Source organism: Hibiscus syriacus, unplaced genomic scaffold, assembly GCF_006381635.1.
Source record: "Hibiscus syriacus cultivar Baekdansim isolate YM2019G1 unplaced genomic scaffold, ASM638163v2 tig00111783_pilon, whole genome shotgun sequence".
In the NCBI taxonomy this organism is placed as follows: Eukaryota; Viridiplantae; Streptophyta; class Magnoliopsida; order Malvales; family Malvaceae; genus Hibiscus; species Hibiscus syriacus.
Genome location: NW_024063178.1, coordinates 3,649,214 through 3,662,513, shown reverse-complemented (window position 1 = coordinate 3,662,513; position 13,300 = coordinate 3,649,214). Strand labels below are relative to the sequence as shown.

The following is a 13,300-nucleotide window of genomic DNA, read 5'->3' as shown; positions in this document are numbered from 1 at the left end:
ATTTGAGTGTTTGTTCAATTTACAAGCCAACATTCCTCAATTAATTAATATAATTCTCATTTGGTCTTTGAAAAGTAAAAGACATTTAGCAAAGAGAGTGAAGTATATATTTTTTTAAAAAAATAAAAATAAAACATAATTAAAGAAAATTCAAACTATGAATGAACCACATTGTATAAGTCATGTGTGCTCTCATTATATTTTAATTTAAAATTTTATTATATGAATCGATAATATTAAGATAAAATATTAAAAAATATATTTCAATTTAAAATAATAAAAATTATTAAATAATCAATTTATAAATCGAAGAGAATAAAAATTTAATTTTATGTATGTTTAAACCGATAAAGATCTAAAATGCTACTACAACAAAAATTCATTCATAATTATGTGCGGATCAGATTCAATATTATTCTTATATAAGTTAGGTCCACTGGTGATTTGAAATGATTTACTTTATTTAATTTCTTTCTAAAAATAATATACATAAAATTTCTAGGTTATCACGGACCAACTTACCTCAGTGGTTAAAAGAATCGTTATTGTTCCTAGAAGTCACGGGTTAGAGCAACAGCCTGTAGCATGATGATTAAGTGTTCATTGTCAAATGGTTGAGATTATGTAGAACATATAATACTTTATAATCACCTTCACTTAATAAAAATAAATAAAAATTCTAGATTAACTTGTAAACTCGATCAATTTAAAGTTATATCTAATTTAACTCAAAATGTTAATAATTTAAAAATAAAATTTAAATAGTTTTAACTCAAAATAATCTAATTTTAAAAAATCAATTCCCAATTAAATTCAATCAAGCCATGGTAAAATCTTATTAACTAGTAAGCAAGCCCATTCGAGAGCCCCAACTGCAATGAAAGGGCTAAACTGACTTGGTTTCTTAAATGTTTATATTAAGGATTTTTGAACTATTTTAAGACTTAAAATTCAGTATCTATATTATATTTTATAAAATTAAGTTGTATATTATTTAAAAATATCAATTCCATTAAAAATTGGGTAAAATACACAAATGATCCCCTAACTATAGGTTGTTGCTTTCTTGATTTTCCCAACTATTAAAAATTACAAAATGGTTCCTCAATTATAGGATGTTGCTTTGTTGAGTCTCTCAACTATTAAAAGTTATAGAATTGCCACTCAATTATTCATTATCTTCCAAACTCGTCCTTTTCATTAAAATTTTAACGGTAGTCTGAGTTTGACAGTAACCTACTGACTGGATATGATAAAATTTAATCTCAGAATCTCAAACGACTATCATATCTCAAGCAACATGTTAACGTTCAACTCATACAACTATCATTTTTTTTAAATGATAATTTTGAAACATAATGTATAGTTGGATGACCATTTTGTAACTTTTAATAGTTGAGGAACTCAATAAAGTAACATCCTATAGTCGAGAGACTATTTTGTGACTTTTAATAGTTAGAGGACTCAACAAAACAACATTATATAGTTGAAAGATCATTTGTGTACTTTACCCTAAATAAATTTAATGGTAAAAGAGAATATTATTCTCTAAAATTTTTAGATTCAAGTAATTGTATTTACAAGATTTACTTATTATCAATTGTTGACTTGACAATTATAAGAATAAGGTAATAATTTTTTGACATCTACGTTCATAATTTTATCAATTTATTTATTAATATTTGAAAAGAAATAATAACTATTTGAGAAACATAATTTTTAGCTATCTTTTTATAATTTTTTTAAGAATCAAATATATATATATATATATATATATATATATAGGATTAATTTTTCTCTTTTAAATAGAAGTTAGGAAAGAAATTAAGATTTTTTAAAAAATTATAAAAAATATAAAGACTAAATTATAAATTTTGAAATAGTATAAAGACCTTTAGTATATTTAATCCTTTAGGGCCGGATTAGATTCCTTGTACTCAGGGCAAGGACAAGGGCAACAATAGGGAAAATATACTAATGAATGATCTCATTAAGAAATTCCTCTAAAGCCTTTTGGTTCCTCATTTCGCCTCGAATTCAAGTAAACCTCTTTCTTATAAATTCCTTTGCTTGCAACCGATCCTTTTTCCTCTCCAGCGATCAATCAACCGATTTGGTTATTATTTAGTATCGACACCCTAATTTCGTAAAGCTTTTCCCTTGTTGTTCCGTGTTGGGTATGTTTTATGGAAGTTATTTTCTACGAACCTTTTTTTATATTTCATAGCCTCTTGTTTTTAGAAGAAAGAAAAATGATTGAGTTTCTTGGTGATGTTTCGTTGTTTGAAATTCGCAGGTGATTTAATCTGGTGTTGGATTTTGCAATAATGGCGAAAAGTTCCTTCAAGCTTGAACATCCTTTGGGTTAGTTCTTATATATATGTTTTCGCCATTTTATAAATATGCTTGACGGAATTGCTTTTATATCTGATTTGGGAATTCTTTGTTTTATATTGTTTCTTTGAAAAATTAGTCTTTTTAAAAATATATTTATAATTATTTATTCTTATTGTGAATCTGCTACCTTTATGTGGAATATTTTATGGAAATTTCAAATAATTAGTAATCTTTCATGAAACATTGGATAAATTTAGGGTAGCTTGATTGGATTGTTTTCAAACTGGATGGATCTTTCTTGGTTGAGTTCATTAGATGTTCTTACGTTTCTGTATACAGATGATCCGGATATTATTCCGGTTCTCGGTCCGTTTGTGCATTATAATGGTTAATTCTTGCGATAGTTATTTGGATGTATATTATTTGTACTTTCAATTATAATTGTACCTGTGGACATACTTGTAACTTCAATATATATGCACTTATGCAGAAACTATTGCTTTGCGGAGGATGTCATTTTCCTTTTTCTCCATTCATTATTTCCCCAGCTTACATGATATGCATGAATGGATGTAATTTGTCTCAACTCTCTTGAGTATAGTTGTTGCATCCTCATTGTCTTTGTTGTTGTCCCTGCTGCTCCTATGCTTTGATCCAATTAATCAAATAAAATTTTGTTAATACTCATTGTCCTATTTTGGAAATTTCTAATTCTCAGAAAGGAGGCAGGCTGAAGCCAGTCGCATCAGGGAAAAGTACCCGGACAGAATTCCTGTAAGAATAATTATCTTCCCTGTCTGCTAAAATCTCTTTTTATCGTGTATTAATAACTCAAAATTCTTAAATGCTAACGGACAATTGTGCAGGTTATCGTAGAGAAGGCTGAACGAAGTGACATTCCTGATATTGATAAAAAGAAGTTAGTAACATCTTCCCTTTCTATTAAAATTTCTCTTGTTGTAGTATGACCTCAAATCGCTCTTCTCCTTAAGTTATTCAATTTACTTGTTGGCATGCTTGTGAAGTCTTTGGCTACGATGCATCGGAAGAAGATCGATCAATATTCTGGTTATGTAATATTTGCGCAATGCACTTTCCAGCGAATGATGTCTCATCTCAATTGTCTGCTTGGGTTGTCGATGTTAATGAATTCTTAAGAACATAACAAGATAATCCTACTTGTATTCCAGTTAGTGTTATTTTTTCTAATATTCTTCTCTGATTATGGCTTCAGGTATCTCGTTCCTGCTGATTTGACTGTGGGGCAATTTGTCTATGTTGTCCGTAAACGGATTAAGCTCAGTGCTGAGAAAGCTATATTCGTCTTTGTGACGAACACTCTCCCACCTACTGGTGAGTTAATAACACGTTATAGCTTTGAGTTTTACAACTTAATCAGTGCTTTTCCATTATACCTGCGAGGCTTATTTCTTTATTTTCGTTGCAGCCGCATTGATGTCTGCTATCTACGAGGAAAACAAGGATGGAGATGGGTTTCTTTATATGACTTACAGTGGAGAAAACACATTTGGTTCCCCTTTGCTTTGAGCAATGATGCAATACAATGCAATCTTCTGTATATAGCTAAAAGGAATGGTGTAAATTCATGGACAACGACTGCTCTTTTAACTGTCTGAACTTGGAACTTTATTTTCTGGAAGTGAATGTATGAAACCATCTTTGATTTCCGTTTGTTCTTATATGGTTTAATTAAGATATTTTTATCAATGAAAATGTTGTCCTGCCATTTTCATGAGCTGGGAATGGTGGTTAGGGGTGGAAATCGACTTAATCAACATCTTCGGTTGAGCTGGTTAGGCCGGTACAGTTAAGTCTGTCAACACTATATCGTTCCGTTAGTCGAATAAATTTAATCAAAATCTTGAGTTCGAAATCTAAAAGATACAGGATCTGATATAATAACAAGTTATGCAAGCTCTATCATGCATGTAGTCATTGTCAATGGTAAGCCACGTTGCAGCCTCTTCTATCCAAAAATAATAATAATAACGTTTAGTCTAGGAAATTAAGTGAATATATAAGGTTTAGAGGAGACCCAAATGTTAAATAACAAATAGTATCAATGGCTAATTATGTTCCTAATCCTCATATTTTCAGTCTTTTGAATTTTAGTTCTCAATTTCGTTAGTTTAAAGAATTTAGTTCCTCTACTTATATAATTTTAAAAACTTAGTCTAATTGATAGCATTGTTAGTGAATTTTGCGTTAAATTTGAATATGTGGCAATACATATTTAAATTAAGAAAATCAATTAACAATATTGTAGATTTGATTTTAATATTTAAGTCAGACAAATAAATGGACTAAATTCTTAGAAGTTAGAACTAAAAGTATAATGATGAAATTTCAAAAACATGAAATGGTATAAGGACAAAACAGATAGTTGGACATAAATATCAGTTAGTGTTTAATACTACCAATCATGTTTAGGTGAAGTTGATTTTATATAACTGTATATATAAAATTCTAATTTAGACTCAATTGTACACATTTGAAAAAAATAAATCTATTAATTAAATAGAATTATGCATATAAGTGTAAACCGTAAATATAAAACAATACTATATAAAAAATGAATTTAATAATTTCAAGAAATTAAATCGAATCAAAACATAGTACGGAAAAGTGCACATTATCAAACTTACTGCTAGGTTTTTATAAAAAAGAACTTCCAAGTAGGGTTTGGGGTACTTAGAATTCAAGGCTTATATTTATTAAAGTTACTTTTATGTTTAATTTTTCTTATTAAAAATTAAGGTAAAATCTCACTTTCAGCCTTTTAATTAATAAGGTTGCAAAAGGACTCCAATTTGTAAGCCTGGAATAAAAGTAATTAAAAACTAGGAAAATAACCCACGTTACTAATACGGATTCAACTCCGTTTCGTCTCTTTTTATTTTTCCGAGCTCTCAACCTCACACATCTTCCTTACGGATTCAAATTATCAACTTTCACGCTTAAATAAGAAGGAAAGAAAATCAACTTTTTCCCCTTTGATTTCGACCCTCATGGCCAAACACCTTCTTGAAGCTACTCTCATGGGTAAAACCACTTCTTCCTTCCAGTCTTTTCAAATCTAATCGCTCTTTAGCTGCCTGATCCTTTCACTTAGTTTGTTCTACCATACTACGTGAGGTTCTAAAATCATTTAGAAACTAACAATTACTGAATGTTTAGTGTCTTTTTATTTTGATCACCAAAATAATTCTTTTTAACAAAAATCATTGTAGTTAATAGAAGTTTTCATCTTATTTACCGAGTTGTTAAATTATAATAACCATTCCTCCTCTTCTTCGATTTAAAATCATCTGAAAATATTCTAATCTCATATATTTATGGAAACTAAAATATAAAATTTTCTGATTTATTATTATCAATCGTAAGATCAATTGAATGATGTTAATCTTCTAAGTAAAGAGACACATCCTACCTTTAGAAACTTGACCTTTGTGGTGGCCATTGCTTCTTCATTTTGTTTCCCGTTTTGGCCCAATTGACTGAACATTGAAAATGCAATTAAGCAGGATTTAGCTAAGATTATAAAACTAGACACCTTTTAAATTTTTATCAATTGCCGGAATAGATTCATTGTTTTATCTTCGTTCATCAGGAAAATGTGTTTAGCTAGCATATTAACATATATGATGCCAGCATTACCTTGCTGCCGGTCAGCAGCTTGCGATGCATCCGAGCACGGCACCAATTGATTTGCTCTCTTGATTTTTATGGTTCTTACCTTGTCGTATTGATTTCTCTAACTCGTGATTATAGTTTTTAAGCGCTTGCCGCGTAATTCTGCTTGCACTGTTAAACTGTGATTAATTTCGGGTAATTCGTTGCCAGGGGAGTACTGTTCCTAGGACTGATGATAGACAGATTGCATCACTATATCAGAGAACTTCGGATCCGAAGGAAGAGCATGGATGCTATCAAGAAACAGGGTCCCGCTTTCGACGATGGAAACCCCAATGGCTCCGACAGAGCTAAGACCTTGGAGGGAGAAGTAGCCACTCTCAAGGCAAAACTAAAGCATCTGGAGTCTGATATTGAGAACAAGACGAAAGAGATGGATGCTGCAGAAGCCAATGCAGTTGCTTTGATGAAACAGTCCAAAGGTTTTCTTCTCGAGTACGATCGGCTGCTCGAGGAGAATCAAAACCTTCAGAACCAGTTGGAAACTTTGGACCAGAGAGTCACATTCAGGGAGTAAGAAGAATACTTAAAAGGAAATGAGAGCCTATGGCGAAAATGTTTTTCTTGTATCGTTATCGTCTTTAATCCAATTACTCTGGGATTTTGCGGTGGATTTGTGAGTTGTTGGACAGGAAAATAGATCCAGAGAAAGGAAAAGGTTAGAAAAAATTAGCTTTCCCCCTTTGTATTTTGGGTTTTTTGTGTTTGATTTTAGGGTTGAAATATTGAATGAATGTGTTTTTTACCTGCCGTACCTAAAAAGGATAAACCTAAACTATCAAGTGTCTACTCTAAAATTATATTGACAATAACCTTTCAAGTTATAATAAAATATTGGGTAACTATAAAAAATAGTCTCCAAACTTTTAGGGTTTTTTCATTTTGGTCACCTAGCTTTTAAAATTGCAATAAAATCATTAAATTTTTAGTTATTTTCATTTTGGTCCCTACCTTTACCTCCCATTAATTTTTACTGACATGGCAGCTTCTTCTTCCTCATCCTCTTTTTCTTTTTCTTCTTCTTCTTTCTTCTTTCTTCTTTCTTCTTTCTTCTTCTTCTTTCTTCTTCTTCTTCAAAACTCGATTCCAAAACTGACCCAACATGTAGTAGGGATGGGAGATAGCAATTACCAAGCTACAAAGACGTCAAAGTTGGGTTTGAAGCACGGGGGAGGGGGCGAGATCTTTTGGGTTGGGATGTTTTGGGATTGGAGTTGGATGAGTAGTGACCCCATGGTAATCTATGTGGTAATAACATTCTCGTCATCATCATCCATATGTTGATCAGATTCATCAAGTGCCACCAGCTGCATGTATGCACACCATGATCAATTCCTTATTGTTCTGCCATCCAAAGCCATTTTTAATAGAAAAAATTATTTTAGTGACCGAAAATGCCTTATAAAATACGATTTTATCCAACTTTTTTTGGATTTGCGAAAATGACCAACAAATTCGCAACGCGAACTCCAATTTCGCAACTTAGTTTCTAAATTCGCAACGCGAATATATAAATCGCATTACAATTTTCCAAATCTGCATTGCGATTTTCCAAATTCGCAACACTGAATTTCAAATTCGCAACTCGATTTCTGAATTTGCAACGCGAATTTTGTTTTCGCAACTCGATTTTCGAATTCGCAACAGGTTTTAGTTTCGCAACACAAATGTTTTGGGTATATAACTACGCAGCAGCAGCAGCAACTCATACCTAAATCCCTAAATCGCAACTCATTCCATCTCCATCTATCACTCTTTCCGGCGACATCCGTTCCTTTATCCAACGACATCCTTCCCCATCTCTAATTTTTTTTTACATAATTTTATTTCTATATAATTTTTCAATGATTTCTCCCCCAAATTATCAACTATCAACTTAATAAAGGTATGTTTTCTCTAAGTTAGTGATGATATGTAGTTTATAGCTCGTTTGTTTAGTAAATTAATTTACAATTTGTAGAATGAAATCATCTAATGTTGATCATATTTGGATAGATATGTGTTTTGGAGGGTCATGGGAGAATGTTCATGGTGTTTTACAATATATGTCTTTACCCATGAATCTTCAACTAAAACTGTCATTAAAAAAGTTAACTTATGAAACTCTAATGTTGCGTGTTGCAAAGAAATTGAATTTAGAGCCTCTAAGTGGATTTAGGCTATCTTATCAGAGAAAATGTAAAGTTTATTTGTTAACCGACAATGAAGATGTTGAACAATTCATTGCTTACATTAGTGTTTCGCAAGAAGATGATGTTAAAGTGTATGTTGTTGAACCTAGAAGTAGTGAAGTTGGGCCAGTAACGGGTAGTAATCAACTAAGTTCTTCAACGCCAGTTTATGGTGCTCACAATGTACAACGTTGTTATCAACCTCAAAATTTAATGGTTCCACCACAATTTCATCATCAAGAAAATTTTGTTTCACCACATTTCCAATACTAAACACAATCTCAAAACCCACAACCTTTTCCTAATCCAAATCCCAATCAACTTTCAGCACCAAATTCTGGTTTTCGTATTGACCAGTTAGACGATTATGAGCCAACAGAAAAAATTGTGAGTACTAGTCAGTATTCAAAATTTGATCTTGGTCAATACCCGGACTTTGATCTTGGTCAATACTCAGATTTTGATGATGTTTCAGAAGAAGAAACAGACACTGCGTGTAATGATTTTGATATTGGTCAATACCCGAATTTTGATGAAGAAACAGTCGTTGCCGAGGAAGATGTTGTTGATAATAATGAGGAGAAAGTTACGACTGTGAATGAACATGTTAACATCCATTATGTAATTCATATAACCCTAAAGAAGAAAAAGAAGAAGAAGAAGTCCCCGAAGAAAAGAAAAAGAAGAAAATTCCACTGGAGTATAACTGGAATATGTCAGAATTACTTCAGATACCGGAAGAAGAGTTGGTAAAGATAGCAGTTGATTATTACACAAAAGTTATTCGTATCAAGAAAGATGATTGTTTTGATACAAAGGAAGACTTGAAGATAGCTTTGTATACAAAATGTGTGGAAGATGGCTATCAACTAAAAGTTAACAAATCAAGCAAAGATCATTTCGAAACAAAGTGTATGATTGACAAAAATTGTACGTGGCGTATGATTGCAAAGAGGATAAAAGATTTTGAAATGTTTCAAGTTAGGACTTTTATTGATAAACATACATGTTCAAGAACTCAAGTTTTTCCTCACCATAGACAGGCAAACAAAAAGGTATTGGGTGATTTTCTGGTTGAGTTAATATTTTTGAATGGCAGGGTATATCGGGGACATAAAATTATGACTGACATGAATGCTCGGTTCAAGATTAGTATCTCATATTCTCAAGCATGGAGAGCCAAATGTTATGCCTTGGAATTGTTGAGGGGTCTCCAGAAGCTTTGTTTGCCCAACTGTCGGCATATTGTCACAATTTAAAGCTGAAAAATCCTGGATCGGTAACTCATATCAAAACAGATAGAGATGGATGCTTTTAGTTGTTGTTTATCGCCATTAGTGTTGCGGTTAGCAAATCAATATAATTTTTTTTACTCATTTTTGTTAGTTACATGCATTTCACATTTAAATGATTATGTCTTGTGTATATTATTTTGTAGATTCGTTCGTTTATTACTTGCATGCGCCCAGTTATTATAATTGACGGAGCACATTTGAAAGGTCGATACCTTGGAGTAAACTTATTAGCAGTAGCCATAGATGCTAACAATGGGATACTGCCAATAGCTTACGGGATTGGCAAATCTGAAACCTCTGATTCATAGACATGATTTATGGGGCATCTTAAGGATTACATAGGTCCTATTAGCAATCTGACAATCATGTCCGATAGGGCAAACTCAATTGACAATGCTGTTAGAAGTTGTTTCCCAGATGCTTTTCATGGACTTTGTGGTGTTCATTTGTACAGAAATCTAAAATCAAGGTCTGCTGGTATAAAAAATCATAAATGGACATACTGGAAGGCTGTAAAAGCTTATCGGGAAGTGGATTTTAATAAGCATATAAATTGTTTAAGACGTGTTTTGCCTCAATGTGCTCAAATACTAGAAGATGTCGGGTTTGAAAGATGGTCAAGAGTATACCAACTTGGAGCAAGATATGGTTTCATGACGTCTAATAATGTAGAATCAATTAACGCTCTAAGTCATCATTCCCGGAAATTACCCATTATTATGTTAATGGAGCTTTTTCGAGCCTCTATTCAACAGTGGTACTACAAGAAAAGAAACCATACAAGTATTATTTCTTTAAATTCGTAACTTATCATATATTTTAGTAAGTATTATTTATTTAAATTTACAGTAACATTGGAACGTCGTGTTACACCATGGACTGAAAAAACGATAACGAAACATATTGTGAAGTCAACGTCATGGAGAGTTGAACCATGTTCAAACACTTTGTGTGAAGTATTGGATAATAACTTAAATGGGCTTGTAGATCTAAATGCAAAGACATGTAGTTGTATGAAATAGCAAACATCTGGTTATCCGTGTGGCCATGTTATAAAAGTTGCTCTTCATCTAAACCAAGATGATTCAAGCGCATACGCTATAGATTGCTACACTACAGAAGTATATCGACAGACTTATGTCTAGATTGTCTACCATATTGCACATCCTTCTGAGTGGGACATACCAGATGACTTACAAATAGTTTTGCCACCAGTCATGGACAGCAGGCTACTTGGCCGACAAAAAAATCACGATCGTATATTGTCTAAGGGTGAAGAGAATAGGATATTGACATGTAGTCGATGCAAGGAAAGTGGTCATATAAGGTTGACATGTGGATCACCAATGCCATCAAATCATCTTTTCCTCTACCAAAATATGGATCCTTACCAAAATCCAAAGCTCATATGGTGTCAAGCAAAAGGAAATCAAATTCGCAATCAAAATCAAAATCTCAATTACAACCGGCTTAACCTTTTAGGACTTATTAACTTAGGTGATTTTTAAATGCAAACGTTGTATTATGTGTATTTTATGTGTGAATGCATACATTTCAGTTAGACATTCATTAGTAACTTGAGTTTGAACATTGCTATGATCTGTTCAGTTATTATCACTTATCAGATTTTTTGTTGCGATTGTTGCGAAAGTCAAATTCGCAACGCAAAAGTCAAATTCGCATTGCAATTGTTGCGAAAGTCAAATTCGAAACGCGAAAATTGCAACGCAAATTTGACTTTCGCGTTGCGAATTTGACTTTCACGTTGCGAATTTAACTTTCGCGCTGCGAAAGTGTACCTTCAACAGGTCTTTTTTGCCTTCAACATAATGCAGATTGAAATTTAAAATAACAAATCAACTTTTACAAATCAATTAAACAAGCAAAAAATAAGAATTATTTACACATCAATTAAACAAATCAACTTTTACAAATCAACTTTACAAATCAACTTTTACAAATACATCAATTTCACGCAGACAGTTGTTTATACACAAATACATCAATTTCATGTAGCTCACTTTAGGATTAACCTGGAGAAACTAAACATTTTCTCAAACAACACTTTCTACACATCTAAAACCAACAAACAACAAATTATTGAATTCTAGGTACTTAACCAAACATTTTCAAACCAACACAGAGTATATATGTTAACAACACTTGCTCAAACTTACCAATTGTTTATGCACACTTTCAGCATGCGGATGCTGGTAAGTAGCGTCTCGCATATATCGCTCTAGCCATAAAATGCTAAAACCACAAGCCTACTGCACCTCTATCTCTATCTGTGGGAGGTAGAAACTGTTGACTTCCTGTCGTCAAACGTTCCAAGCACATGCATACGAGAGGACCACAATCTCCTCTAGCTCCTTGCGTTTGTTGTGGCGTGGTCTTGTCTCTGATCATTATAACTTTGAACTTCTTTGGCTTCTTGTTTCCAGAATTAGTCCTATAATCAATCGCATCCAAGTATTTAGCCAAATGAGCGCTCCATCCCTTACAAATAATATCTCTCAAATCAGACAATGGTATATAATTCAACATGCTGTCATATACCATTGTCTTCAGGGATGGAAGCTGAAGCTCGACGAGAAGCCAATGACGACGTTCCAAAACAGGGATAAACATCTGCAATCATAAATAATAATTCAATTGCGCACATCAAATTTTTATTTATGAATACTTTTAAAATACTCAAAAATAAATACTAACCTTATCAACCTCCCATCACGTAGGATAAAGTTTAGCTTTTCCATTACCCAATACATATGAAACGTCTCTCTGATCCTTCAAGTGAGCTACGTGAAAAGATGTCGGCATAATAGTCCATCGCGTATTTTTTATTTTCTTCAATTTCCTTATTATTGAAGACGTGACACTCATGCATCAATATGTTATTTTATAAAAAAAATACATAAATTAGTGAATTTCATAAATTTAAAAAATTAATCAAAATACAATATAAGAAGAATATAAGACTTACCCCCATCAAAATAGTCATTATCTTCAAACTCTAATAACACACCCCACCAAGACCGATCAAGAAACAAATGCATATCATCGTCGAGTTTGCATATGTCAGTGTAACACCCATGGCTCCGCTCATGTAGATAAAAAATAACTGCGATCTTAGCCCAAAGGGTATTATCTAGAATTGTATCCGGTAGTGTTCTCCTCTCCACTTCAGATACTGGAATGGTACTGACTGGTAACTCATATGAAAGTCAACTCTCATCCATCATGTCGGGCACGTGAGGGGGTTTATCAATATGTCGACATATTATGCCATGTGAATCGGGCTCTCGAACCGGTGGAAGGGACCTCTTGAACGATGACACGGGCCTCTTGAACGGTGAGAGGGGCCTCTTGAATGATGATAGGGGCCTCTTGAATGATAGGAGAGACCTCTTGAATGATGACATGTGAACCGGGCTTCTTCTTACGGAGTCTTGGTACTATTGGGGTGAACGGAGACGTAATGGCATGCGCACGACGTCTGATGCGTAAACCCCGTCGTGCAAGAAAAACCCAACGTAAAGCATCTACTTTATCGGGCCGCTAAAAATAAATTAATACATAAATCAGTAAATAAACAAATAAATAATGCCGAAAAAAAGTTATTTGCATTTTTAGTATAGTATTAAACAAACTTACCTCATTGCGTAGAGTATGAACCTCATTCTACAACGATGCAATAATCTCACGTAGAATGGCTATCTCATCACGTAAAGTAGATACCTCACCACGTAAAGCACCATTGTCATCGCGTAAAACCTCTAC

General features: G+C 33.0%; 1 protein-coding gene and 1 pseudogene across 2 annotated transcripts; both read left to right on the top strand.

Moving 5' to 3' along the window:
• Positions 1-1,989: 1,989 nt before the first annotated feature.
• Positions 1,990-4,024, top strand: LOC120170553 (autophagy-related protein 8C-like). 2 transcript variants are annotated; one of them, XM_039178506.1, is made up of 6 exons: positions 1,990-2,053; positions 2,287-2,364; positions 3,056-3,111; positions 3,204-3,256; positions 3,572-3,690; positions 3,785-4,024. In XM_039178506.1, the coding sequence occupies exons 2-6, from the start codon at positions 2,328-2,330 to the stop codon at positions 3,883-3,885; spliced, it is 366 nt and encodes a 121-aa protein (XP_039034437.1). In that variant the 5' UTR covers positions 1,990-2,053; positions 2,287-2,327; the 3' UTR covers positions 3,886-4,024. The 2 variants fall into 2 exon arrangements, with proteins under 2 accessions (XP_039034437.1, XP_039034436.1); XM_039178505.1 differs by lacking the exon at positions 1,990-2,053 and adding an exon at positions 2,079-2,177 and having other exon boundaries at positions 2,297-2,364.
• A 1,342-nt stretch (positions 4,025-5,366) lies between these two features.
• On the top strand, positions 5,367-6,581 carry LOC120170644 (annotated as a pseudogene).
• Positions 6,582-13,300: the final 6,719 nt, after the last annotated feature.